General features: G+C 38.6%; 2 protein-coding genes across 6 annotated transcripts in view; one reads left to right on the top strand and one right to left on the bottom strand.

The window, feature by feature from the left end:
- LOC101861000 (probable tubulin polyglutamylase ttll-15) overlaps positions 1-4,190 on the top strand; it is a 14,220-nt gene extending 10,030 nt beyond the window's left edge. The window contains exons 1-3 of one of the 2 annotated variants that reach the window (XM_005107432.3): positions 282-389; positions 929-1,127; positions 2,553-4,190. In XM_005107432.3, the coding sequence (XP_005107489.1) occupies positions 955-1,127; positions 2,553-3,987 (1,608 nt within the window). In that variant the 5' untranslated portion in view covers positions 282-389; positions 929-954 and the 3' untranslated portion in view covers positions 3,988-4,190. Of the gene's footprint in view, positions 1-281; positions 390-928; positions 1,128-2,552 lie in introns of those variants that run through there. The other variant, XM_005107431.3, reaches the window with a different exon arrangement.
- A 9,557-nt stretch (positions 4,191-13,747) lies between these two features.
- Positions 13,748-26,509, bottom strand: LOC101860046. 4 transcript variants are annotated; one of them, XM_035972183.1, is made up of 6 exons: positions 26,322-26,509; positions 20,042-20,122; positions 19,558-19,666; positions 16,775-16,885; positions 16,219-16,292; positions 13,748-13,927 (listed from the first exon to the last, which is right to left on the bottom strand). In XM_035972183.1, exons 2-6 carry the CDS (start codon positions 20,117-20,119, stop codon positions 13,859-13,861), a joined length of 441 nt encoding a protein of 146 aa, XP_035828076.1. In that variant the 5' UTR covers positions 20,120-20,122; positions 26,322-26,509; the 3' UTR covers positions 13,748-13,858. The 4 variants fall into 4 exon arrangements, with proteins under 4 accessions (XP_035828076.1, XP_035828075.1, XP_035828074.1 ...); XM_035972182.1 differs by lacking the exon at positions 26,322-26,509 and adding an exon at positions 26,025-26,157; XM_035972181.1 differs by lacking the exon at positions 26,322-26,509 and adding an exon at positions 25,598-25,738.
- Positions 26,510-26,519: the final 10 nt, after the last annotated feature.

Below are 26,519 nucleotides of genomic sequence, written 5' to 3'. Positions count from 1 at the left end.
AAGGAGAAAGAGAGATGAAGGGAGGGAGTGAAAGAATGAAAGAGGGAGAGAAAGAGACAGAGAGAGAATACAGGTTTGTGACTGAGGAGGTTGAAAAAGTTGTACATTCTCCTTTCTCATGAGAGACCTTTTCATGACTCTGCTGTTTCTGGCCTAGGTTGTACTTTTATGATACGCTTGAGCGACTTTGCCCCCCCTCAGCAATAAACTTAATAGATTTCACAAGACAACAAGATTTGTTGCCCTCTGAAGGAGGATTTCCGTGACTGGCTTGCTGTTTGTAGTTCAACTGTGTGCTTGCGCTAGTAGTGTGCTTTATAACTTGAGGACTGGCCAGTTGTTTCATTCAAAATAAGCGTCTGGAGGTGTAAAATCTATAGTATATAGAGGTAGAAAAAAATATGTAGCAGCCAGAGTCTCTTTAAAAACATGTCAGATACAATGTGTTGAGATCAAACATTGGTCCTTTGAATGAATCATAGGCCTATGTCACTCAGAGCACTTTTTGTTTGTTTGCAGATTTGCTTTGAAATAATTCTGTTGGCAGAAAAATCTATTTGTACTTCTGTGAATGGAATGCTGTAAAAGGTGTAACTGAACTGGATTTTTCACACTACAATTAATAATGGGTGTCATTGTTTTCATTTGATTTAAAACACCAATTATTTTCTCATAGATTTGTCTAAAATACTGTTATTAGAATTATCTTTTTGCACGTCTGTAGTTTAGATGCTGTGGATGGTGCAACTGTACTGTGTTCAGGTGAAGTTTCATACTGCAGTCTTTGAGTAATGACTGTCTTTGCATTCATAAGTATTCTGTTGTGATGTAATATATTTGTCTGTGGATAATGACAAACTGATGGTTTTTTTTCCTCAAACCTGACATCATCTATGAACCAGTCTTTTTATATTCTCTCTCGTCACAGTCTCATGAGGTAATGAAAGATACGCCATGAAAGGGGGCCAATACAAGATGTTTCAAGAATTCTCTTCCCCTGCTCAACATGGCCGCCCGTTTAGGAAGACGAATCGGATGGTTTACCTGGTGGTGGCCATCCTCCTCATTGGCGTCATGCTCACAATGCTCAACATCTACGAGTTGCACAAGATGAGGCTGGACCATGAGTAAGTTGCTCATTTTTATCTACTACTTACTAGAGTGGGTTGTCGGCGGGTGCTTTGGTGTGGTTTGCTCTTTTTTTGTTTCCTATCAAACATCTATCGTCCTTATCTCTATTCTTTCTTTTTTTTGTGTTTGTTACTCTCTTTTTACTCTTCTCATCTTATGCACTTATACGACCTTATTGTGTTGCGAGTGCCATAAAACTCGTACTGAAACTAAATCACTGGCTAATGAGACTATAATGTGGGCTTACAAATCTATAAAGTTGTCTTTCATGTGAGTTTTTTAATATCTTAGCATCCAATCACCTTTTTAATTTTCAAAGGATGAATTTGATATGTGAAGGAGTGAGAAAGTACGAGTCAAAACTATGCTTGTTGGTGGTTGGTGCGTGCTCTGGTGTGGTTTCCTCCTTCTTTCCTATCAAACATGTATTGTCTTTACCTCTCCTCTTATTTTCTTTGTATGTTACTCTCTAGCCGCACTTATGATCTTCAGCACTTGTATGACCTACTTCTTGGGATTAAAGTGCTGTAAAACTCTTACTAAAACTAAAACTATGCTTTCCTTCTTCATGAAGAAACCTTCAGTGGTCAGAGCATAGACTTTCAACTGGAGTTCATCTATAAAACTAGGTTATGTATTTCATGCTTCAAGTTCAAATTTGTCCAGGACTTTACACTTAAAACTTTTTAAAGATGATCCCTACTGTCAATTTCTCTGATATAATATGCAAAAGGTCTTCTCAGTATGTTAGTTTTTTTAAAGGCTGTAACATAACAGCTTGCTTTATGCTTCTCAGGAAGTTAAAAGATTGTTTCAGAATGCTATCTGGTCGGTGGGGGTAATAATATATATAGATTTTAAAGCGTGTAGAACTTGCTGTTGAGCGGGAATTTGCACTATACAAATGCTATCGATCTATCTATCTATTATTATTATTATTATTATATTATTATTATTTTTTATAAGTTCAGGTTGAAGGCAAATATCAGTTTGTGTTTATTCTTGTTTATTGCCATTGAATGAAAAGAGAATGCATTACTGTTTTATTCAAGTTGTTTTAGCTTTTCTAAAAATGAAATATAATACAATCTATCAGACTGGGCAGTCGAGGGAGAATGTAACGTTTTGTATCTTGTCTTGCATTTGATTTAGAGGCTTTTGAATATATATATAGTATAGAGGCCTATTGTAAGCTAAAAATATTCTTTCATTGTCGTGTGTTGCTAGTCTTTTAATAGAAAACTGAATGTTAGAAAAAAATTGAAACCTCTCACTTGTTGGTTTATGTAATAATTTTGAAAGTTATCAGTTCTGAGAGTTATTTTTTAAAAATGTATGGTTTATTCAGTAAATGTGATTTAGTGTAGTGCTGGAATAAGATTTTGACTTCAACTATTTTCTTATCTCTTCATAATTCACAGAAGACATCATGATGCTCTTGTGAAGATACCAGAGACGGAGGCCAAGGGCAGTGATCAAACTTACCCTCTGAACGCTGCCCCTATTGTGTGGCTTCAGGGCAGTCCAAAGTCTAAGAACAACGGCCCCACAGGATATCTGAAACACGTCTTTAGAGTTTTTGAAAAGATTGGGTTTTCTATCGGTGAGAGACTGTCTGATTGGCTGGTTATGTGGAGCCATGACTACCCATTTGTTACGTATTCGAAAGATCTGAAGAACTTGAAGCCATATCAGAAGGTAAACCATTTCCCTGGCTCAGGCTTTGTCACAAACAAAGCCAGTCTGGCTCAGTCCAAGCTGGATTTTATACCAAAAGCATTTGAGATACCAGCAAAGAAAAAAGAATTTCTAGAGTATGCAGGCAAACACAAAAACACGAGCTGGGTACAAAAGAGTAACAAACACAGAGGTATTCGGATCAAGAAAGTGGAGGAGCTCGATTTCTCCAAAGATGGAACATTCATCCAAGAGTATGTCTCTAATCCGTTGCTGATCGATGGCAGGAAGTTTGACATTGGTATCTACACAGTCCTCACTTCCATCAGCCCTCTCAGAGTGTATTTTATTGGAGGAGATGCATTGTTCAGGTTTTGTCCCCTGGAGTATTTTCCTTTTGATGATTCGATCCCTGACAAGTATGTCATAGGTGATGACTACCTACCCCTGTGGAAGGTGGCATCATTAGAGGAATTCTTTGTGAAGAATGGCTACACATTCAAAAATTCTTTTGATGCATATTTGAGGTCCATTGGAAAAGACCCTTTCAAGCTGTGGGAAAAGATGTACTCTGCTATTCGACAAGTGTTCTTGATGAAGGAGAAAGACCTGATCAAGGCTTCCCTCAGGTATACTTCGAGAAGAAATTTTTTTGAGATGGTTCGTTTTGATTTTGTCGTAGATGATCGTCTGAATGTTTTCTTAATGGAAGCAAACATGTCACCTAATCTTTCTTCTGACCATTTCCCCCCAAATGCCAGACTGTATGAGCATGTGTTGTACAACCTGTTCGGTCTTGTTGGGGTCACACACTACACCTCTTCCTCGAGCAAAAAGAAAATGGCTTATCAAGACCCGGCTTTAGTCTCCTCGGCAGACATTCACGTCTTTCCCGATTTTTGTCATGGAGATGACTGCTCAAACAACTGCTCTAAGTTCAAATGTAAGCTTTGTCGGGGATGTATAACAAGAGATTTTGAAATTGATCTAAAGTTAGCTTTTTTGGAGCATCAACGTAGGGGGTCGGCCCGAAGGGTTTTCCCTCCCCCAATGAATCAGTCTGAGGCTTTAGCATGGACTCCCGACTCCACCGTTCTTGATAAGTACAATGGCTCTAACAGACTGATGTTCATGTGGTTTATTGGAAAATGCAGACTGGATGTGGGCTGGTGTCACTAATTTCTAAAGAGAGCATTCACCACAGTAAACATCATACCTAATGAAGGGTGCACACAGTTTGATTCATCAAAGATGGAGAAGCTAAAACGTCCTGTGAAATTGTTTACTGTTGAATGTCAGTCAAAGGGAGGAGCGACCCTTGATTTTCCAGATTTTGGGTCAGGCTATGCAAATTTTATGTTGCCTGATTTTTGAAGATCAACCAGTTTTTGTCTAAAAATAGCATGGATACAATTGAGAAAGTCTTTATAACTTTATTCTCCTGGTAAATTGCCTTTGAAAACATGAGGATGGATTAATATAGTGAATTTTCACAATAATTGTCGTTTTTCTCAAAATGTCATATTTTTGCAGTTTTTTCCCTACTCCTTCCTTAGTTTCCATCCTTTTGACATGAAACTTTCAGGACACATAGATGACAAGACTGCCATTAATGTAACAGAGAGATATTTGCGAAAAAATAACACTTTTCCATTGGCAAGCGATTAAGCAACCTAAATTTAGAAAAAGTTTTTTATACTTTGGGAAAATTCTCATTTTTTTTCTTTTGCACTTATTGAAAAAAAACCTTGCTGTTATTCTGTTCTGATAGGGTCTGATTCAGGTATACTCTCACCAAATTTGGTCAGTAAAATAAGAAAGCCATAGGGATTTGAAATTCATTGTTTATTTGCAAGATGGCGGCCGTTTCCATAGCAACCGCTGTAGCTATGCCAAAATGAAATTGCATATGAAGAGATTTTACTGTCTAACTTATATGTGTGTACTTAGATTTTATCTTGGGCAACTAACATAGAAAATGGTCCTCAAGGGAAGCTCTTCCCGTTAAAACAACAAGGTACATCGAGGCAATATTGAAAACTTTTCATTAATTGAATAAAATGGACATCATGTGCTCGCTTCAATAGCAGCAACTTGTGGTGCTAGATTTGTTCTACAGTACTGCTGTTGAATACTGGTAATTATACTCAGTTTCACTTCTTTTTTTGTACAGTCATAGAGTCAATTTTTTTGTTGCATCTTTACCATTGTGTTCTTTAGTTTTCCTACATTTGTCAAACTGAGTCGGTGCTTCTGTGGGTTTTGCTCATTCATTTTTCCCAATTGTTTGTTTATTTTTATGGTATATATATATCTATATGTGCATATATTATTCATTAGTTCCTTTCCTTTTAAAACTTTTTGTAACTGACGCACAGATAGATAGAGCTGTTGCCAAATAAGAATGACCTAATCTCCCCTTGGATAATTTATTATGAGATGATAGCATTTTCAAGAGGTCAGATCTCTTAAACTCTGAAAGAAATTTGTATTTTTTTACAATAAGAGTTACACTAAGTTACAGTATAACACGAATAGGTCGAATTCGTTGGGACCGGCCTCAGTAGTTCGAGGGATCCGTAGTTCGAGGGATACGTGAACTGTGTTATTAGTTTATGGCGTCGTCTGTATCAGAGAAAGAAGGGAAGCAACAAAGATTTCTACTTTAGGGGCCAAAAAATAGATTGTGCGATGCACAACCCTTCCTCTCGCCTGTTCCACACAAGCCTAGCTAGGCCTAGGGTCTTGGCACGCGTGTCGAGCGGCGCGCTAAAAATAGCACAGCTAGCTGCTTCTGTGAAGGGTGAAAGTGGTATTTTATCGACCTTGCCTTTTTCCGTTGAAAAAAAAATTATTTTGTCTCAAGTGCGCCTCAAAGGACATAAAGACCTATATGGCTGCGTAATTCGTTCGACTGTTCGGTGTTTGTCTTCGAGCTTTGCAAAATTTTCTTATAAAAATAAAAAATGAAAAAAAAGGGCCCGTAGGCACAGTTCGACGGATGCATGATCTTGAGTCTTCTGTGTTTGACCTATCCGTGTTAAACTAAACTGTATTTTGAATAAATACTTTTCATGATAGAGTTAAAATTTTTCTGCAAATGAAATTTTGAGCTTATAGTTCGACATAAAAAAAAAAAAAGAATCACTGAAGACTGTGAAAAGGAGATAACACCCTGATGTGTGGTATACAGGTTTTTACAAATATATATGGCAGAGCGTCATGTATATATAACATTCATTGTTGGTGCTGTGTTCTTTGTTTCATCAAAACTAATAAATAAATCCATTCCACAAATGAACATTTTTTTTTAAAGACAAGCAGAGAAAAGCTCAAAATATTGAATTTCAATGCATGATGAATATTCCTTGCAGGACCTTGGGGTGCTTAAAGTTTTCATTAATTACTTTTATTTATTTTTTAAGTCGTTTGTTGTTGTTCTTTTTTTTGGGGTTTTTTTTGTTTTTTTTTTTGTTTTTGTTTTTTTTTTTTTTTTTTTTTTTTTTTTTTTTTTTTTTTTTTTTTTTTTTTTTTTTTTGGGGGGGGGGGGGGGAATCATTCATTCTTCTTTTTATTTTGTAAAAATTGTTCGTTTATTGTCAGTTTAGTTGAAGGTCTGCCGAACTACATCGGCCTACTGAAAGTCCTACCCGATTGACCACAGTGTGCTGCGAAGCGCAGATCTCTCTTCATTGGTTATAGATAATAACAATAGTGCCAGGGGTATTGAGACAAAAGGTGATGGGGGTTCCACAATTGCGGTGTGTGAATGGATTGCTTCATTTTGCCATGTCGTTTAGATCAAAAGAATTTTTGGGAGGTAAAGATTATGATTAACAAGTAATTTGCATCAACAAGTGACCCCCCCCCTCCCCACATACCTGTATACGTGCAAAGGGAAGGTGTAAACTAATCCTTATCCTTGTCACAAATCCCAAGCCTGTACAAACTGATTAACCTTCAACTTCAAGTAATCCAGAAACATTGCGGTAGACCTTCATCTAAACTGGCAGAGTTCAATTTTTAAAAACTTAAACTTTGAAGTGAATCTAAAAATGGAATTGATGTCTGTCCATCAAAGCATGAGCACATTCTTCTAATTCATGTGTGATAATTTTTGTCATCGAAGTTCTTTTCTATGGAATTTATTTCAGAATGAGTACGTTTACAAATAGTTGAGATTGACATTCATGTGTATAGTGTATAACATACATTATATTGTTATAAAGGGACACAAAATCCTTTGAGAAAGACGCCTTCAATATATTACATTTACTCTTGATACGTGCAGAAGATCAAAACCACAGTGTTGTAACTATGGGATTTAATATTTATCTCAGAATCTCACTACATTGCCATTTTTTCCCCCACTTCACAGCTTAATACTCTACTTTACAGCTGTTGAGCCATGCAAACAAACTGATAGGTTGTACTTACTCTGCACAGTGCAGTGCAGTGCAGTAGGTACATAAATATCAGCAAAGACTGCGTTATACCGAGCTACTATTTTTTGGTATTGTTTTGTACTCCGTAAGTTTGAGTAGGGTACAAGTAAACAGCTGCCAAAGAGCAAGATGGTAGTTTTCAATTCAATAAACTATTCAATGGATGTGAAAAGTCAGTTTTGATGTGAGTGTGTGTGTAATAATATGATTTTTGGAAATGCAAGGCTTGTATGGTGGGATTTTGTTTTGTTTTTTGCCAGTTAGCATTATATGACAAGTAATGTAACCACATTTTGGAACGTATTCTGTTTATTATTTATGGCTATTGCAGTTTATTATGAATCAAAGGTGATAGTGAGAGTAGTATGTTGTTTTTTTCTTGCTAAATCCAAAGACAAAGAACAAAATGTGATACTACGAGTTACTACAACATATTTTGATTCCTCCATTTTTTGTTTCATCTGAATTGATAAACAGCAAACTTCTTTTTATTTCACAACAGTTTTTCACAATTACTTTTGTTTTAGGCATTACTACACGCTGCGCGAAAAGGAACACTGAACGTGTTTGTCTTTTGAATTGGGTTGTTTCCTGTTCTCTGCCTTACAACTGCAACAGGATATGTTATAATTTTCTAAAATTCTTTGAAAACAAATATTTGTTTACTTATAGCCTTGATTTATTAGGTTACGTTTTCAGAGAGTAAAATTAATGTAATTGTGTAAATATGCTTAAATCATATGTTACGGCGCAGTGGTATCATCAGGCGCTCGTCAATTTTTGGGCACGTGGAGTTATTGGTGCTGTCTGAAAGCTGATTTGTTTGCCTTGCTTTTGATGAAATATCCATCTATCTTGAATAGAACTTTAGATTTTTGTGATTGAAGGAAGTGAGGTCGCCTGGTTTCAGTGGTGAAGTTAGCGAAAAAATGGCCGCCAAAGTTTGGTAACTTTAACAGCTAAAGAGTACATGTAGTTGAAAACAGAAAAATGACATAATTTGTGCCTTTAACTTTAATCATTGTTTTTAAGTAAAATTCACATGGAAATGTGTTTTTATATGGACATAAAAGAGGTTGAGCCAAAAAAGGAAAATTTGATAAAAATGTCCAAACTGGCAGGTTAAAATTAAAAATAAAATGCCTGTTTCTCCCATTTCTGTATATTTCGACAAGCGCCCGAGTTCACCTCGCTGCCTCACATAAAATAGAAAAGTGTATTGGTGTTTTGTAGTAATAGTAAAAGTAGCTGGCATTTGGCTTAAGAGATCTGTCCCCATTGTTTTATGCAAGAAAAATTCTAAAATTATGCAAACTGAGCCCAAAACTGTGAAATTATGCGATTCTGTTAATTTTAACAAAGAATGATAAAGGAAAATAATCAGAAATTATGCAAAAAATTATCAAATTTTGCTAAATTATGTGGGGTGCATAAAACGACGGGGACAGAGAGATGCAAGTGGATAGTTTTGCTTTTCAACTACAAAGACGTTTGGTGCTTTTTTTACAGTGTCCTGCAGGACTTAAGAGGCTTGAAGCCTTTGCCCTTTGAGTTTGAGGGGGAAATGGGGTTATTACCTATCTCATCCCTCCCCTCCACTCTGTTATGTTCTGAAATACATCAGAGAACGTGGGAGGAGGGGGGGTCCCTGTTTTTAAAGACGTAGCAACATGTGCATGTTTTTCTGAGAAATTCTTCTTTGTTGAGGTTGTGAAACTATTTGTACCGATATATTTACATCTCCACAGTCTACATTGATCTGATAGTTTTCTGCTGAATTTGATATTGAGTTTGGTCTCGTTTGCAGCAATAATTTTGCTGTTACCGTGCCCTGACATCTATCTTTAATGTTGGGAAATTGATATAAAGCAGGAAACTTTTTTGTTTTAAAAAATTTCTTTGATTTCAGCAATAAATCTTTGCGTACTATATAGTCACTTTTAAGCACAAGGGGGCTATCTGAAAAAACCCACTGTTTTGAGAAAATTGAAGGTAAAGTTTTTGCCCCTTGTTCAGTTTCTATAAAAGACAAGGAGAATTTTCTCTATAACAAACAAATATACACACTGATGAAACCAAACTTCTCATATATAGGTTGGGCAATGCCTACTTTTGGTGAAGGTCGAGATTTCTGGAAACCCCCAAAATCTGGGTTAGCCAGCTTGTCCTTATATGCGACCATATAATACTTTTATTTTATGATCTTTGCATATACAGTGTATATATATATATATTAGACTTGCATGTTGATATATATACTTGCAGATTTTGATCTTAACTTCTATACTGTGATTTATGGAGTCTACTTTTTTCAAGAACTTCTTTGTTTTGTACAAATGTTTTGTGAACTGTTTCGTAAATGAAACTGTGTAATTACTTTGAATCTCATATTTTGCCTTTACTCATTCTTAAAACAACGGCAGAGTGCAAAGTGCCTACTGCGGCCTGCCAGCTTCAGCAATAAGAGTAAGAGTGCTTCTTAATAGATGCATTTACTCATTTGTGTTACCTTGCCTTCCTGTTTTAAAACTTAGTTGAAGTTATTGAAGTGCTGTCCTGACATCTGGTGTTCCGATCTATTCCAGCTGTTTCATTTTTGTTGTTGTGCAATGTGTGGTTGGATAATTACTGAAAAAGGTTTTTGTTCACTCTTTTTTTTCTTATGTGCAAAGGAAGCATTATGAATATTATGATGCTATTTTCATTATATTTGTACAGTGTTGGTACCAAAGTTTTACTCCACGGTGAGGTAACAAAAGGATTCATTCATAAACTCATGTCTGTTTTTGTTTCATAGATGGTATAATGTCATTAAGCAGTATGAAAACACTTTGTTGAATTTTGTTTTATCTAGAATTTAACATGGCTGACAAATCGGTATTTAGTGATGGAAATAAAGTGTTAACAGAAATTTTACCATTTAAAGTTTACAAAGTCTGGTCAGAACGGTTGTGAATTTTGTTCATTTTTGGTGTGCTGTAAAAATGTGTTAGATCTAGTCTTCAGAAAAGAGCCCGTTATTTTGTCTTCAAAGCCCTTGAGCAAAACATGCTTTTTACAGCTTTCTTCTTTTTTGTAGGGTACAGACAGCAGTTACTTTGTAATGAATACAGGTTGATTTTTGTCATGACAGCAGAATAATTTTTCTGCTGTTGGACAAGGAAAATCTTTTCTTATTTATCATTATATCTTATGTAATAGTAATATTACTGTGTAGTTTTGGTTGTTGATGTATATCGAAATCAAGGATTGCGAGGTTTGTGAAATTGCTTGCTTATATAATCACACTGTTCCTGTTATCTTATAAAGCAAAGGTCTAATTCTTTCTCCTTTGGGGGGCCCTAGCACTGCCTAAGTGGTTCAGAAACCTTGTGCTACTGCCACCTTGTGGAAAAATACATTGGCGATCTTCCTGAAGTATAATGTAATTTCTTGCCTTTTTGTGTACTGCACCTTTTAAAAAAACAATAATTTAAAAAAAAGACTAAAATTGCTTGTGATATCTGGGCCAAGAAAAATTGGAAACAAGTTATGTTTTTTTCATCATGTGAAAATTTTGAGTAAAAAATAAGTCTCTAGACCAGACCATCTTGCCCCTTTTTTCTCTTTATTTGAAAAAAAAAAATCTAGAAATCCAGCTAATCAGATATGGCCAGCATAATGCTGGGTAGATGGCACTGAAAGTTACAAATATCAATTAATGCACCTATTCTTGGAAAGGATCCTTCTTCTGGTCTCCAGGAATGAAGGCTACAGTGGCACTACTGTACCATCTTTTATCTACAATCTGTCTCTCAGGGTAGAGGACTTGTTTTATTTTTAGGTCACTTTTCAAAACCTAAACTTTAAAAATTTCTTGGAATTTCAAAGTTTCTCCCCATGAGTCTCAAGCTAAAGTATTTCTGATCTTTTTCGTTTCCAGAAAAGTGTGTGAGAGGGAGTGTCTAATGAGACATCAATTATTAAATTAATCTAAAAGATTTCAAATAGTTGAAAACACATTCCTTAATAAAAAAATAAATAAGTAAGGACTTTGTCTACTGTCAAAAGTGTTACCCAGACTACGTCCTTATGAATAAAAAGGGCCATGTCTATTGTCAAAAGTGTTACCCAGACTACGTCCTTATGAATGTGCCGCGGGGTGTTAGTGTTAGGGAGTGACAAACGGCATTTTTTTCTGCACAAGTCATCAAGTCAGGGTGATGAATTATCGGGAAGGGGTGTGGGGGGGGGGGGGGGGGGGGGCGGGGGGGGGAGATAAAGAAAAAAAAGACAATTCTGAGTTCTGTGATGAAGTCATTGGCATAATGGCCATTATATGGCTGAAATCAAACAAGTTATACGTGTAGAAATTGTCAGGCTTCCCTGCAAATCCACACAAAAAAGGGGGAGAGAGAGAGGGAGTGAGGGAGAGAGAGAGGGTGTGAGGGAGAGAGAGAGGGTGTGTGGGTGTGTACATAATCAGGAATAGCCTACATGGTATACTGACTGCTTGGTGTAAGAGTCAGTCATACATACATTATGATACATGATTTTTCAAAATGTGTGTTCATTCTTTGTGTCATGACACGGTGGAATCGGGCGCTTGTCAATTTTTAGGCATATGATATGAAGCTATTGGTATGATAATTGTATAGCCTATTGATTTGCCTTGCTTTTTATAAAAGAATTACTCATCTATCTTGAGTACAAGTCAAGTTATTTGCATTTAAAGTTAAAGGAGGTAGGGGGTCACCTGATAGCAGAGAAAATGACCACCAAAGTTTGGTGACTCCCAAAGCTTGAGAGACCTTGGAAACTGCAAATTTATATTTTTGTGCCGTTGTTTTTCAGCAAAATCCAATGAGAATGTGTTTTTCAATGGACATTAAAGGTGTTCAGCCCAAAAAATAAAAATTTAAAACTACCCAGGGGGGAAGAAATGCCATTTTCTTCGACTTCATTATTTTGATGAGCGCGCTCATTTTGACATGTCGCAAGACAATACATGCTTGAACCAAGTTGTGAAAATGATATTTTTTTCTCTTTTTGATATTGTATCCGTATAATTTATTTGAGAATAACAATTTACACGCTTGTAGCACTTTGGAAATAAAAACATAGATTCCTGTTGTGCACAACTGAGAGTTCCACAATTTCTTTTCACTGTAGCCTACTATTTTACTCATTTCCTATTACTACGAGGGCTGTCCCACAGAAAACCGAAATTTGGCTGTAATTTGAAAACTATTCAATAATTTCACATTTTGTAAGCGCACACTTGTAAAACACTCATTTAGGAAGATATAAAGCGGGGTGAAGAATGGATAAAGATGAATGAGAGACAGCAAGGAGATTTTGGGAAGGTAGTGATTCCGCTGAACAGAGAATGTAGAGAGTGGCCGCATGGGGCGACAGATGCTGAAATACGACAACTGATTGAAGAAAACTCACAGCACGGAGATGTGGTTGTATACACGGAGGGTTCTGTTAAACGAGGGGAAAAATCTGGATGGGGCTTCTCACCAAGAGTGAGTGGCAGACTGGTGCAGGAACAGCAGAGAGCATTATATGATATGACATTATCTAGCATGAGAATGGAGATAGAGGCAATCACTCAGGCTCTGAAATGGGTCACAACAACTCGACAAGCACATGTGGTCTTTGGCACAGACTTTCAGAGCACTCTGAGGAAGATTGAGAGACCTCAGAGCTGAATGGACAGAGCTCCTGAAGAAGACAACACTGAAAAAGATCACGTGGATCTTCACCCCGGGCCAGGCTGGAGTCAAGGGCAATGAGCGGGCTGATGAGCTCGCTGGGAAAGCAAAACCTGAAGGGAAGCTGTGCCCTGACAAACCTGAAATTGTACGTTCAGTCAGGGAAAAACGAGAAAAAGAACAAGAAGAGTCGGAATACCATCATTTTGAGCGACTTCGTGAGCTTGGAATTGGATGGAGTGCCTGCAGGAGTTCTAGACTTAGTGGGAGGAGCAGAAGGCTATGGAATCAACCTTTGCTTGGAACCGTCAGCATCTACACACTTGGAGATGTGCTTCTTCAGGGGACGGAGCGCTTATGGGGATGCCCCTTGTGCAGTGATGTTGGTCCTTCACACAAGTAAACAAGTAAGAGTAGAAAAATAAAAAGAAGAAGAGATAAGGCCAATAGATGTTTGGAAGGAAATGAGCCACTTTAGAGGACCCTCCAACCACCCACCATCTTCATGCTTTCCACCTGAGCTCTGGACCAGTGAAGATTTGACGTCCAGGAGTGAGAGAGACAGAGAGAGAGAGAGAGAAGTTTTGACTGTACATTAAAATATATTTGTATCTCTTGATAAAGAATGGGATACATTTTTTTGATGGTCGGTTAGACGTTCATAACACAGTATTGGACTCAACTGAGGGCTCACCATTAACTGATAGACCTACCAAAAGCGGCCCACAAATTGTTAGTATTTTTTTAAGAAAAAAAAAGACGAACGTGAAATTGTACAAAAATATCAAGCCAAAGTTAGCGTGATGTATAGAAATATATACAATTTATTCATAATCACCAAATAAAAAACAACAAAATTTAACAAAATTCAGAAGGAAAAATAAATGCCATTCCCTCAAGAAGTTTTCATCTCACTAGAGCCACTGTCCGCATCTGCTGCTGCTGCAATTGGTTCACTGGATGATGCTGACCTGGCTGGAAAATTAATAAAAAGAACAAAATCAGAAAGAGTGGGTAGGAAATTTTGGTGAGCAGAGTTTTATCACATACAGAAATTCCACCCATCCATCACTCTCATTATATAATTTTACAAATCAAATGCAGAAGCAACGCCCCCTAGTTAGTAGATTTGTACAGTATAACCAGAGAATTTAATACTACTGTAAACCCTCTCTGGTATAACACGAATAGCTCTAATTCGTCGGGACCGGCCTCGGTAGTTGGAGGCAGCTGTAGTTCGAGGGATCTGTAGTTCGAGGGATACATGAGCATTGTCATGGCATCTGCTGTGATAGAGAATCAAGGGAAGCAAGAAAGATTGCGTCGGAACAGAGATTTTCCTTTTTTCGGCCATTGTCCTAGATCAGATAGGTTAGATCTATGCCTTTGACTTGAAGTTTAAATTTGAGAGAATTTGAAATTGACAGATAGATTGAGAGTGAGACACACGATGAACAGACCTGCCACTCTATGAAACCTCAAAATCAGGATCTCAGGGAGAGAAAAATCGGGATTTTGTGAAAAAAATCGGGATCAGCTGCAAATCACCAAGGTGACTGCCAAAGCTGACTTTAAAAAATGTCCAGGGGTATCCATAAATTACTCGGCCTATATGCCCCCTGTGGGTCTTTGTTTGCGTGCGTGTGTGCGTGTCTGTGCGTAGGTGCGTGCGTGCGTGTTATCATTATTTTGGTGTAAATCCTGAAGCATCATGTCAAGCACTCCTAGTCCAAGTGTCTATAACCCCCCCCCCACACACACACATCAATAAATAAGTCACGAAATACATGAACTTAGGTTGACCCCGTCACGCAGAACTCACACGGCGATGTCATGTCATGTGATGCGAATGCGCGATTGAAACAATTTTACTACCGGGTCCCACTAACTGCGCGTTCACACAAAACACCCGGATGACAAACAGTCGTTCTACTTCTAGGATAACGACGGCGACCGACCGACCAAATGTACCAACAAATCTCTTATCCCTCATAATGAGTTCAGACTAAAGCAACGACAACGGCCGTATGTTACAATGTTAGTCTTGTCAGCGCAGTCACATGTAGTTGTGTAAGGATTAGAAAGACTGTCGCTCATCTGAGTGTTTGATGTGAACGCGCAGTTACCAGACCTCGGACAAAGGCTTGTTTTGAAAGTAACCGCGGAACTACGAATATTATCGATTGTTTGTAAGTCCCAAATTGTAACAGTTACCAGGCTATCATCGGAGAATTCTGAGTGTAGGCAAAGATCACACACAAATTGGGGCGAGTAAACTACTAAATATGCGGCATTGATATTTCGGGAAATAGTGCTCTGAGTTCCTACTGACAAAAAGTTCAACGGGTGCTTCCCACGATAAAGAAGAAAGCAGAGTAAGTTTTTAGAAAAATCTGGCACAACAGCAGACTTGGGACAAAAAATCAGGATACACGCGATCGAAATCTGGAAAATCGAGATGCTTGAGATTTCTTGCAAAAAAGCGTGTATATCCCGACTAAATCGGGATGAGTGGCAGGTCTGGATAAACAACGCTTTCGAGTTCGATCGGTAATGAGCCTACCGGTACCAAGACAGTTTAATCGCGCGGGTCAGTGTGAGCACCAATCGAACGGTGCCTTTTCAAAATTTTAAAAACATAAACACTTAGACAAGATAAGCTTTTATCACAATAGTAATCAACAACACACAGACAAAACAAAATACCCCCCCCCCCCTCTCCCACCAAGCGTACAGTCTTTCCCAAATAGGGGTAGGGCGGCCGATCGTGTGACGCACAGCACAACCCTTCCTCTCGCCTACTCCATACAAGTACAAGCCTAGCTAGGCCTAGGACCTAGGCAAGCAAGCGCAGAAGGTATGCGTATGCGTGTCGAGCAGAAGGTATGCGTGTCGAGCAGCGCGCAAAAGAAAGCACTGCTAGCTGCTTCTGTGTTCGGTGGGGGGGATTTTACTGACCTTGGTTTTTTTCCGTTTTAAAAAATAATTATGAGGCCTATTATTATTTTGTCACGACTGCATCTCAAAGGGCATTGACTTTAGACCTGTACGGCGGCGTAACTAGTTTGACTATTCCATGTTTGTGTTCGAGCTTGGCGTAGTTTTCTTACAAAGGTAAAGAAGAAGAAAAAAAGGGACCGCAGGCACAGTTCGACAAGTGTGTGTGATTTCGAGTAATCTGTGTTCGACCTATCCGCTTTATACTGTATACTGTTTATACAGCCCAGAGAGACCCTTGACTCGCCCCTCCAAGTATCCACACTTACCCACATGATTTCCCACAGGCTGCAGCACGTCACTTTTTCTTTTACGTTTTTTTTGGTTGGTGTTTTTCTTTCTCTTTTCAGAGGAAGGGGAGGGGGGGGGGTTTAAAGTAATAAAACAAAGTAGCTCAAAAGAGTGAACCCAGCCCTTTATAGGAAGTTCATGTACGAGTGAGAGATTCAGAGACAAACAGTTTTGAAAAAGGAGTCTTACAAAAGTGAGGTACAGAAAATGAATACATGAATATATACTGCTGCATTTCCATGGAGATTACTGTATTAAAAGACGGACGACAAAACAGTGTATAAAAATTCAAACTTGTTGCTGAAACTCCAAGTCCTTTAACAAGTGGCGTCTGTTTCTCTTAATCTTTAAACAAAATTTTGATAACAGCATGACAAGGACGATAATGATAGCTATAATATATAAGTAACTGATAATACCTCAGCATTTTTAGAGCATCCCAATAAAATATTTTCTGTCTTTTGAGGCATATTCTCCTGCAACTTTTCTACAAAGTCTAAAGTCTGTAGTAAATACAGTAGAATAAACACTTACGTTTTTTTGATTCGAGGTAAACTGGGTCCATATTCAGTCTTTTATCTGTAACGATGACATCCTTCACTTTTTTAATTGTGGTATTTTGAGAATCTTTGTTGGCAGACGGTACTGAAAGAAAGAACAAGAATAGGAAAATTGAGGATACATAGATTGCTACAATCAAGGGTCACTTCAGATTGAGGATACATAGATTACTACAATCAAGGGTCACTTCAGATTGAGGATACATAGATTGCTACAATCAAGGGTCACTTCAGATTGAGGATACATAGATTACTACAATCAAGGGTCACTTCAGATTGAGGATACATAGATTGCTACAATCAAGGGTCACTTCAGATTGAGGATACATAGATTGCTACAATCAAGGGTCACTTCAGATTGAGGATACATAGATTACTACAATCAAGGGTCACTTCAGATTGAGGATACATAGATTACTACAATCAAGGGTCACTTCAGATTGAGGATACATAGATTATTACAATCAAGGGTCACTTTAGAGATTACTACAATCAAGGGTCACTTCAGAGATGACTACAATCAAGGGTCACTTCAGATTGAGGATACATAGATTGCTACAATCAAGGGTCACTTCAGATTGAGGATACATAGATTACTACAATCAAGGGTCACTTCAGATTGAGGATACATAGATTACTACAATCAAGGGTCACTTCAGATTGAGGATACATAGATTGTTACAATCAAGGGTCACTTCAGATTGAGGATACATAGATTACTACAATCAAGGGTCACTTCAGATTGAGGATACATAGATTACTACAATCAAGGGTCACTTCAGAGATTACTACAATCAAGGGTCACTTCAGAGATTACTACAATCAAGGGTCACTTCAGAGATTACTACAATCAAGGGTCACTTCAGATTGAGGATACATAGATTACTACAATCAAGGGTCACTTCAGATTGAGGACACATAGATTACTACAATCAAGGGTAACTTCAGATTGAGGATACATAGATTACTACAATCAAGGGTCACTTCAGAGATTACTACAATCAAGGGTCACTTCAGAGATTACTACAATCAAGGGTCACTTCAGAATGAGGATACATAGATTACTACAATCAAGGGTCACTTCAGATTGAGGACACATAGATTACTACAATCAAGGGTCACTTCAGATTGAGGATACATAGATTACTACAATCAAGGGTCACTTCAGATTGGGGATACATAGATTACTACAATCAAGGGTCACTTCAGATTGAAGACACATAGATTACTACAATCAAGGGTCACTTCAGATTGAGGATACATAGATTACTACAATCAAGGGTCACTTCAGATTGAGGACACATAGATTACTACAATCAAGGGTCACTTCAGATTGAGGATACATAGATTACTACAATCAAGGGTCACTTCAGATTGAGGATACATAGATTACTACAATCAAGGGTCACTTCAGATTGAGGATACATAGATTACTACAATCAAGGGTCACTTCAGAGATTACTACAATCAAGGGTCACTTCAGAGATTACTACAATCAAGGGTCACTTCAGAGATTACTACAATCAAGGGTCACTTCAGAGATTACTACAATCAAGGGTCACTTCAGATTGAGGATACATAGATTACTACAATCAAGGGTCACTTCAGATTGAGGATACATAGATTACTACAATCAAGGGTCACTTCAGATTGAGGATACATAGATTACTACAATCAAGGGTCACTTCAGATTGAGGATACATAGATTACTACAATCAAGGGTCACTTCAGATTGAGGATACATAGATTACTACAATCAAGGGTCACTTCAGATTGAGGATACATAGATTATTACAATCAAGGGTCACTTCAGATTGAGGATACATAGATTACTACAATCAAGGGTCACTTCAGATTGAGGATACATAGATTACTACAATCAAGGGTCACTTCAGATTGAGGATACATAGATTACTACAATCAAGGGTCACTTCAGATTAACCAGAGCAAGAAACAAATTCGTAATTTCAAAACAGAATCGTGCACATTTAATTCTTCAAGACGGCTGAATTGCCATTATATTGCATTTTATATAGGTAGGGCAGGCCCCTCTTTTTATTTCAAAGAAACCTTTGAAATAAAGGCATATTACCCTTTAACAAAGCTTGAAACACTGGGCAGCTGGAAGTTTTTATAGACTCAATCAAGTTCAGCAATTTTACTGAGGATTCAACAATACGACCATCAAAATAAAAATAAAAAACCCTGAGCTTTGGTGCATTTTATAGTATTCAGAAGCCTATTATCTTTATGCTCAACTTTCTAGTCTGAGTGATTATAAGAGAGTCTATCAATGCATCAGTCAAAGGGTGATGGAAAATAATTGATGATTGAGGTGAACATTATGTTTACGTTGTGTGCCTCAGGAAAATATTAATTACCGGTGTCTGAGTCTGTGATGTAGTGGTTAGACACTTCACTGACATATATATGCAGAAGACCCAGGTTTGATTTCTAAGTGGAAAGAATTGTTATCGAGTATCTCAGTCTTTTTGCTGGTATGTTTCTATCCCTCTCATCCCTGGTTGGTTCAGACAGTCAAAGGCCCACCTCCTAAATGATCTAAATTGTATTGATAGGGGCATAAAAACATCTAAATTTAAACCAAAAATATTTTTAACAAAAATTAATTACCACATAAACCAACAACACAACATTGCAGGTTGGTTCACAAGGCAGCAAACAAATGGAATTAAATTTCTAATATTTCCAAGCATGTAATAATTCATGATGATGTATTCTTCGCTTTTCACATACCTGTAGAAGTTTCAATCTCAAGAAGTAAATCAGACCCTAGTGCGGTGATCACTTCCCCAGCCAGCACTTGGTTATTCACTTTTACCAGTGGCCTATCCGATGACAGTCCCTAAAGATGAAAAAATGATGCATTGCATGAAAGATTAATCTTTTACACAAGTACTTTAAAGTCATAATTATAAATGCTATTTGTGTAAAATGTAAAAAAATAAATTGATACTTTACATCTCAGGTAAGATTCATCTGATAGATGAGGCTTTAGCAGGATAGTAAACCTGTTTTCAACATACAGGGATTACATTTGAGCAACAAACATAAATAGAATTACAGTAATTCAGAACAAAGCAACTACCCCTGTAACTTCAAGTAATCTAACAAGTTTGTGTAAGTCAAATAAGCAAATGGCAAAGGCCACATCCTATTTTTAATACCACCACTACCATCAAGGTCCCATCAAACTCAGATAATTTTTCACAAGACTTACCAAGATCTGGACAAACGAGTCCTCCTGAGCTCCTCTTCCTATGTTTATATGAGTCGGAATATCAACCATCATGACCATCTCCTAAAAAGAATCCAGACAACAAATTATTTCCATTACTTTCAGAGTCAATTTAAAATTAAATTTCATAAACTTATTTTTCCATGGTGCCATTAAACAAAGGCTGTATTGGTGTGGAATACAGAAGTCTACTTTAGTCAACTCAAGCAAAGGGAAATACAGTATCACACGGATAGCTCGAGTTCATCAGGACCGGCCTCGGTAGTTCAAGAGATCCATAGTTCGTGGGATATCTTACAAAGATAAAGAGGAGAAAAAACAACAAAAAACGGAGCTGTAGGCACAGTTTGACAGATGTGTGGTTTCGAGTCTTAAGAATTCCACCTATCCGTGTTATACAGTGGAGTCCACTTATAACGAGTCCTGAAATAACGAGAAGTCTGTTATAAAGACACTATTCTAAGACCACGTTTTTTTCTCTTCTTTATCTTTGTAAATAAAATACTGCTATCGCAATCAGACAAACACGCTAGGCACTTATTAGCGGAATATTGCTGCTGCTGTGCACAGTGCATAGGCCAATTATACATAATGTAAAACCTCGCCAGTTGAGAAACTTGTTGGTGATCTAGCGAAACAAAGAATGGGAGAGCCCACGTGTGTCAACAATGAAAGCCAGGAGCGAATGAGTAGGGAGGGTTTGGCATGCGCAGACAAGCAAAACCCATCGCGTGATAGGCCAGCCTAGGCCTAGTCTAGATTATCTAGGCTTACCATGCCTCTCACTTCTCCGATGCGGGGATGGAGAGGTCACAGCAATGTGAAGGATGGAGCGAATGTTTGATGTGCGCAAGCGGACGCAATGCACCACAGGGTGCAGAGGGGTGTACACAGCGGGCATGTTAGCCCAGAGCCCTTTCTTTCTGATTGCCAACGCTGAGCTGTCAACATCGCTAGCGCTAGAGAAACAAACCTGATTCGATTTTTGATCAAGTATGGCCAAGAGGTCATGTTGAAACAAAATCCTCACCAGGGGAGATAACAAAAAGAAATTAACAGAACATCAAACTCATAGATTAGGCCTACTTTATTATTAAATTTCCCTGAGGATCAAGGACTGGTGATGGGTCTCATTTAAATATTGAGAAATTCCTAAGCGTCTCAAACAGCTTCTCCCAATCCAGCCAACCGTACCTGCCCGTGGTGGTCCCTGTCCTCACTGACACGGCTCTGGCGAATGGCGAGTTGTTGGCGCCAACAACCCCCCCCCGTTTCCTAGAGGGGTTAAAACAACAGGATGGGAGCAGGTGTGGCCCCACAAGGTGCAGAAGGCAGAACCCACAGATGCGTGGTAGACGCTATGCTCCTCACTAACACACACCCTACTCTCCCTTGAGTGGGTGTCTAATCTGATTGACACCTCTACTGCTTTTTATCAACACACCCTCTGTGGCTGAGAAGGTACCAGCCAGTTTGAGAGTGTCTGGGTGCAGGAGATGGACCGAGCAGAATGCCTGACTTGCTTTCTGGCCGTGAAACCTCTTAGTAAAGGCACAACGACCCAGGACGTGACGATCCAATGGCTTTCCCACTTGGCCAATACCTCATGAAAGAGTAGAAAACTTTAGCCAGTAGCCATTGGTGGCGGGGAATGGGCAACGTGAACCCTACCGGAATTACACGGTCATAGGGCAGTTAGGTCTTTCCAGTCTCATGAAAACTCCTAGTACTAGTACCCTCCTATCCTCAACAGGAATGGCCTTTTCCAATGTTGAACCCCTGGGAATTCGCAGAGATAAAGCAGTTTTGGAGCTACATGAAAGAACTAAAAGAATGTGCCCCAACCACTCAAACAGGAAACTAGTAGAAACATGGAAACAAAAGAAACGAATTCAACAAAAGTCAATCATCCATCACATCACAGAACTAATGGAGAGCCACCATCTACCACAAAACAGAAAAAAACCCAAAAGAGTCAACCAAAACATCCCTCCCCACCTTTCTTTAAAAAAGCCAATCATTACAACATCTCTCAAAGACAAGAGCACAAAATCTTCAGACCCAATGACGCTGATGCTTGCATCACATCAAACAATCGACAGCTATTCAGATGACTGGATACACGTCTATACAGATGGCTCAGCATTCAAAGGCACAACCAAAGCCGGATATGGAATACTAATACAGTACCCAGATGGAAGTTCCAATGAGATCTCTGCAGCCTTTGGAGAGAAATGCAGCAACTACGATGCAGAAATGATGGCAATTGAAACAGCACTGAAGGCTACCATCTCCGCACAGTTTTTGACACTCATCCTGGAAAAGCACAGAGTATTGTGATTTTCACTGACTCACTGTCAGTATTACAAGCCATAGACAATGACCATCATCTAAACCAAGATTTGACCCATATACTGTTTGGATCCCATCATCTGATAACGTCCTGTGGCATCAACCTAGTAATGCAGTGGGTCCCCCGACACTCAGACATACCTGGAGATGATAGAGCAGACACACTCGCCAAACGGGGATCTAGACAGGAACAACCCAACACTCCAACTTCATACAACACTGCAAAACAAATCATCAAAAGCAACAACAAGATTGGACGAACAGATGGGCCCTGGGAAAGACAGGCAGAGCAGTTTTCGAACATATGACCACAACAAAAAGGAATGACAATATCAACTGCCTTCAGAGAAAGAAACAGACCACGATCTTCCGCCTACGAACAGAACATCAGCTCAACTTCCACCTGAACAGAATAAACCCGGAACTTCCCCCAATGTGTCTCTTGTGTGACTATGCATATGAGACAGTGGAGCATCACCTATTCCACTGCACAGCACTAAATGACATCAGAGCTACCCTTCTCCCTCCGAGACCTAACATTGACAACACACTCTCTAAGGAACATTACAGCAACTGCAGCAAACCTGCACTTATCACTACATGGCATTGGACAGAAGGGCGAGAGCCCAGCTGTTGCTGGATCGATAACAACAACAACAACATTTAGATCTAGTATCTAGATCTAGATTAGAATGGACCCTAGAGTAGGATTAACGCCCTCATTCTCTATCCAACAACAAGCCTTAGGCCAAGCCATCGGAGCTCAGTCACAAGCTCGCTGGGGGCGGGGGCGTGGCCTATCTTACGCTGACACATTTTTTTAAGAGAGGGAAAAAGGCAGAGGTAAATTTTTACTTTTACACCCACACACAGATGCACTGATATGAAGGCTAAACTGCCACAATTTTTGCTGCAGAACACACGTATGGCCACTAAAACCCTTGCAAATCAATTTTTTTCATGTAAATATCAATCCTAATTGCCAAAACATCAAATCATTGTAAAATTCAGGGGGGCATGGAAACCCCCCAGTTTCTTTTTAGGTCAGGGGGGGTGCCCCCCTGAAACCTCCCATGTTGTTAAAAAGTAAGTCAAATATTACTACGTCACTGGTCCTAGTTTTGTTTTCAAACATGAATAACTCAGTAACTATTGATTTGCGGCAAAAATGAAGGCCATATTCGTGTTCAGCATGCAGAATACTACTAATCTAGAAAAAAAGTATAACAAACCTGTACATGAGATGGGTGTATTAGTAAAAAAAAATGGCCGGCACTATTTCTCCGAACGTTCGGGAAAATAAAGCTGGGCACGATTTCTCCAAACGTTCGGGAAAATAAAGCTAGGCACTATTTCTCCGAACGTTCGGGAAAATAAAGCTGGGCACTATTTCTCCGAACACACTTTCGGATATTATATATAGAGTATAGGCATACCAAAGATTGTTCGTATGCAATATGGTTCAATCGGTCCAAAAAATGTCCGCAGTAAATATTTATATAAAGAAATGCTACAGTTCCAAATAGTTTTTCACTACAGATATGACGTGTTGCCTATGAAGGGTGCTGCTTTTAAACTTAATGTGTTGTGTTCACTCGTGTGCTGTCTAGATCTAGATCTACAGAGGGTTATTGATAACGACACATAGAACTAGCTTCTGCGTTCGTCACGGCCACGACCAATCAGTCGTGGCTCGATTTTTTGACATTTTTTGGTCGGGGAATAAAAAGTCAAATTTAAAAAAAAAGAAAAAAAAGAAAGAAACCGAACCTCTTTACTTTTGAAAGAAGTTCACTTAGCTTCAATTAGTCTCTTTCTCACTTGTTGTCACCACGTTGATTTGTTGAATACGTTACAGTTACTTTTATTTTTCCCTCTTTGACTCTTTGTGGTGTTTAATTTTGTTAGTATGCAATTTTTTTTTCTTGTTATTGTTCTGATGTGTTGTTTTTCTATCAATTTTTTTTGGTTGGGGAAAGGGGAGATGTTGCATAGTGTAAAACGTCATTTAATTTGATGTTCCTACCTTCATTAGATTCTAAATATATATGTATAATATAGATTTAAATGTTTTATGTTAGAGCATACGTTCCACCAAAACCGATTACATGTACTGACACTGGCAGGCCCCTTAATGTGTGTGATTCCATAATTTACTTGTAATATCCTGTACTTTAAAACAAATTTACGCACTTTTAGGGTTAAAACAGGCAATTTTCTTCGGACAGGTTGACACACACGTACCCTTATTTGTTAATTTGTGTGGTTGTTTATGGGCTGTTCGACTAATTTTGATTTAAAATTCTGTTGTGAAACCTTTCTTTTTCACGTTTTTACACTGATCGAAAAATCTCTAGACTAGCTCTTGAAAATTGAAATGGATAGAGACCCAAAAATTTGCTCCTGTGTGTGTGTGTGTTTTTCGGGCTTTATTTCAGCCTTTATTCAGTAACAGTTCAAAGTATACAAAAAAAGAAACACAGGATCCATTCACTCCAGTGCTCATGAGTCGTTCCTCTCTTTCAGTTTCACTTATTCATTCAATTCCCGTGTTCTCTCCCGCGGCTCATCCCCGTCCTCATGACTTTCACACCCCACCCCCTCCCTCCAGGCACACACAAAAAAATCTCACTCATTCCCTTGCACCCTGCGAACCATGAACAATAATATAGGCAAAACACTGCCTTAGCCACATTCCTTTCGTTCGTGAGCTGTGGACCAGGCCAGGGGGTCAGTGTCGTCTTGTAGTTGCTGTCGCCTGTGGATACACTCGTAAATTCTTCCTTTCACCCGCTCTGTCACTCACATTGTCTCTCCATCCACAACTCAGCTCGTCCTACGTTCAAAAGTTGCCCACTGATCATGTTTAGTTAGTGTGTGTATAAGTTTGAGTGTGTACATGTGCATGATGGTGGTGGGTGTGTGGTAGGGCATTGAGTGGTGGGTGGTACTGAAGGTTGTATGTAGGCGAGCTTGCCATGCGGTGTTCCTTCCCAGACCAGAGGCAGAATGAAAATTGGCGCCGAACTCTCGCAATAAATAGAGGCAAAAAATCACGAGACCGGAAGCCGGAAACAGTTAGGAGAAATAAAGATCGGCACTAGTCTAGATCTAGATCTATTTCTCTGAACATTCGGAGAAATAGTCGCTTCGAAAAAAAATACCAAGGCAGCTGCAGCATCTTACCGTAGGGTACAGTATCTTTGGTTCAGTGTCACGTACACGGTAATCGGGCATGTAGCCCTAAGTTAATCACGTAGTCTCAGTGTCACGTAGACACTCCTAACTACAAAATCACTCCCTCCTACTCCTAAGACAAGATTCAAGAATTCAAGATAACTGTACTCTCTTCTACTAGATGTAGATATAGATCTAGATCTAGATCTAGATCTAGATCTAGTACTAGTACTTCTACATTGACATTATAATTATAGTACAGTACAATTCCTGGGCATCAGGCAGGGGTGAATGAAAAATAACATCTAGAATCTAGATCTAGAGTCTAGATCTAGATCTAGATCTAAATCTAGTCTAGAAATCCTGAGAAAAGAAATTGTATTTTCTTAAGGCAGGTTTAAGTTGATGTTGGCCATCATTTCTAGATCTAGCCTACCTCGTATTCTTCTCCAAAAGGCGCATCCATCATGTTGCTTTGTTTATAGAGTCTATCTTCATGTGCTTTAGTATTGAAGAGCTCTCTTCAGTTGTGTTGTGGTTTTCGCAGTTCGTTCTTTTTTCTTTTTTTCAGAAATAATATCCAAATTGTGTGTGGAGAACAACTTGTATAATTTCTTTTCCAGACTAGGAAGAAAAAACAAAACAGGGGAAAATTAAAGGCTTATAATATCAATTTACAAGCATTTGAACTTGGGAAAGAAACCGATAATATAAAATTTGTTGCCAAACGCACGCAATACTTGAATTTGGGCGTAGACTTTATTAGAGGCGGGGTGGTAACCAGAGTAGAGGGCTGCCGTTGAGAAGTCGGATTGGAGGCAACTTATGAGTGGACTTTTAAGTTTGTTGTAGGGATCTGCCTGTTTGCTCATCGTTCCTTCTCAAGCAAATATTACAAAATAACAAATGACATTTTCAGTGACTATTTTTC

The sequence above is a fragment of the Aplysia californica genome, unplaced genomic scaffold (assembly GCF_000002075.1).
Source record: "Aplysia californica isolate F4 #8 unplaced genomic scaffold, AplCal3.0 scaffold00602, whole genome shotgun sequence".
NCBI classification, from domain to species: Eukaryota; Metazoa; Mollusca; class Gastropoda; order Aplysiida; family Aplysiidae; genus Aplysia; species Aplysia californica.
This window is presented reverse-complemented; position numbering and strand designations above follow the sequence as displayed.